General features: G+C 40.1%; 1 protein-coding gene across 1 annotated transcript; it reads right to left on the bottom strand.

Annotated features, from left to right (window-relative positions):
* Positions 1-1,436: 1,436 nt before the first annotated feature.
* LOC107741295 (heparan sulfate glucosamine 3-O-sulfotransferase 1-like) lies at positions 1,437-2,637 on the bottom strand. The gene has a single exon (XM_016553990.1). The coding sequence runs from the start codon at positions 2,545-2,547 to the stop codon at positions 1,636-1,638; it is 912 nt and encodes a 303-aa protein (XP_016409476.1). The 5' UTR covers positions 2,548-2,637; the 3' UTR covers positions 1,437-1,635.
* Positions 2,638-2,893: the final 256 nt, after the last annotated feature.

Below are 2,893 nucleotides of genomic sequence, written 5' to 3' on the forward strand. Positions count from 1 at the left end.
TTAGTGTACTTTTAAATTTCATTAACGTTAATTTATCATAAAATGCATAGTGTTCTCTTAAGGGAAGCACCCTTCGCTAATGCATGGCCTCTTAAGGCTTCCGTTGGCTCGTCACGTGATCTCAAAATATTGTCAACAATGAAGGAGGACCTGTCTTATCTACTGTAAAAATCGATTTCTCTAAGCCTTTAATAGTTTTAAACATTCAAACTATTTCTTTCTGTTTATGTGTTTTTAAGCAGACAAGTTACTTAGTGTACTTTTAAATTTCATTAACGTTTTGACGTATGTCACAAGTTGTATTTTAAGTTCAAATCACCTGGTTCTGCTGTTTTTATGACGTTCCTGTTATACATATCAGATGAAACACTGCCACCTATCGGACAACGGACATCTGTTGACGACATCTACAGGATCCTTACCTGTTCATATCGCAAGAGATTCAAATGGCAAAACTCCAGGCTTCACTGCCTTTGAAGATGTATACATGTAAGTTGTATGCCAAGAGCAACTTCTGTTTCTAACATATGAAAGTTGTCTGTATTATTTTTCATTTGTGGTTTATCTTATATTGACCATAGAGCGTAGTGACAGTAAATGTAGGAAATGTAGGCAGACTCTTAAAAGGTGGATCAGTCGTTTTGTAGCCATTAAAATGTTTAACCCTTAGGAAGCTTAGGAAGTATGTTTAAAAATCGATATGTTTAAAATCACGTACACTTAAATGAGATGTAGAATGTAGTTACATCAGTAGCCATAACAACAGCAGAAAAAGATACTGAGCAGCACAAGTTTTCATTATCGTACTGTCAAAAGGCCTCCTGAAATTAAGGGCTGGAAACATTTAAAAAAAGACTGCATAAAGTAACAGAGACATTTGTGTATAGTGAAATTGATTTTGATCGAGGTGTTGAAAACATTGTCAGTGTTTTAGATGTACAGGTGTTTTATGTACACATATTTATTGAATATAAAACAATTTTGTAGTGCATTAACTTAAGACATTATGAAATATCTCATTCATTTAAAGAACCAATTAATTTAAAAATAGACATTTCTATTCAAAAATTAAAATAAAATCTTAAAGTACAAATTAGTAGATTAAACATGAGAATTAAATGATTAGACTACAATAATTACATCTGGCAAAGTATTTTTGTTCAATGCTTCAAGTACCACTGGAAGTAACATTTTCTTTTTTATTTTACTTATATGCAATTCTTGGTGTCTATCCACATTCCATCTTTATTTTCTATTAGAGAAAACCAAGTTTTCAAGTGTCTTCAGTAACTTGGACTTTGCCGATCTTTTCAATCTCACTTTCACCAATTCAATAGTCTGTTTGAACTGAGACTTTTGGAGTCAAAAGTGGTCCAAAGAGTTTTTAAAGCACATGAAGTCCTGCAGATCTATTCTATTTTTTCACAGAAGACAAACTGTGGGCTAGATGTATTAGCGTTCAGAACAGTTTTTGGCTCTGGTCTCTTTGCTTGGCCCTCTTGCAAACTGGTTGCTGTCATTTTTAACCACATTCCTTTGACAATCTTAGAACATTTTCACAAAATGGGGTTTCAGTAGTAGTTTAAATCCCATTCTCAGTCTCTGTAAGAGCTGTCAATAATTTTTCGGCTGTCTTTAGCACCAGTCAAACCTCTGTCCCACCATTCTGAAAAAGATTTGATTGGGAACTCGCAGGTAACGACAAAGCTTCTGGAAAGCCTCGCTGCTAAGTGGTGCATGTGGTCTTCCTTTAGACTCATCCAGGCACTTGTCGTGTCCCGCAGACAGCATACAATAAAAGCCCTTAGTGACGTTAAAGTAGAAATTATCCGGCTTTATCCGAGGTGGAAGTTCCAAAAACGTCTCCGCCTTCTGCAGCTCAGGAAACGGATTCTGAATCAGTGCCTCTCCATCCACAATGTGCATCTGCTCTCTGGAAAAAAGCTCCAACCATCTGGCAAGGTGCTGGTAGTAAAAGCTCCTCTGAAGGGCTTTGTATTTGGGGTTGATGTGTTCTTGTGATAATAGCAGCTCTTCGAGTGGCTGATATGGCTTGTTTTGCTGAATTCGGTTGTGGAGAACTTGTGTGTAGTCTGATACAAGTCTCTCTGCTGGGTCACGAACGATCAGCAGCAGTTTCACAGCTGGATTCGTGGCCCATATCCTCTTTGGGGCCAGTGGTGCTGTGAAGTAGCCAGGGGTCTTTTCCACCGTCAGCTGCCCAGGGAGAGTGACGGGCATCTGGGCGCGATACCAGTCCAGACCCTTCCGAAAATTTTCATCCAGGTTGAAGTAGTGGATCTCGTTCTTGGCTACTTCCACATCTGGATGGAGGTTGAGCATCTCCAGCAGAGCCCTGGTGCCTCCTTTGCGCACCCCGATGATTATGGCTCCTGGCAGACGTTGCAAAGCTGAGGCATTGGAACTTCCAGAAGGGGTCGCTGAAGTCACTGAGGTCAGAGAGGCTCGGAGTTCATGCAGACAAACAAGCAGCTGTGCCTGGAGCAACAGCAGTAGGATCAAAGCCAGGAGGAGCGTCCAAAACATGGCGTCAGTCCAGTCAGGTCAAGGGTGGCACACAAACGAACACACACAGCTGGAGATCTGGCTGATTTGTACTTTTCGTGTTTCGTGAAGTAAATTTCTAAAAAAAAAAAAAAAAAGAGCGAGAATGGCAGGCAAAAATCAACAACCTGACCTTCCTTCCTGGTGTTGTAGTACTTTTACTAACTGTGCTATAAAGTTTTCTCACCGGTGAAGAACACATGATGTATTGTAGTAATGTTGTCTCTGGTCGTCTGATCTGTGTGCGTTCAGGGGGCGTGGCTTTGGACTAGTGATGACCGGTTCGCGAACGAATCGTTCAATTTAACCGGTTCTTCTTAGTGAACCG

The sequence above is a fragment of the Sinocyclocheilus rhinocerous genome, unplaced genomic scaffold, assembly GCF_001515625.1.
Source record: "Sinocyclocheilus rhinocerous isolate Xijiao unplaced genomic scaffold, SAMN03320098_v1.1 scaffold615, whole genome shotgun sequence".
NCBI classification, from domain to species: Eukaryota; Metazoa; Chordata; class Actinopteri; order Cypriniformes; family Cyprinidae; genus Sinocyclocheilus; species Sinocyclocheilus rhinocerous.

Excerpts from the sequence above, each read along its gene's own strand:
- LOC107741295 (XM_016553990.1), bottom strand. The coding sequence starts at position 2,547 with ATGTTTTGGACGCTCCTCCTGGCTTTGATCCTACTGCTGTTGCTCCAG.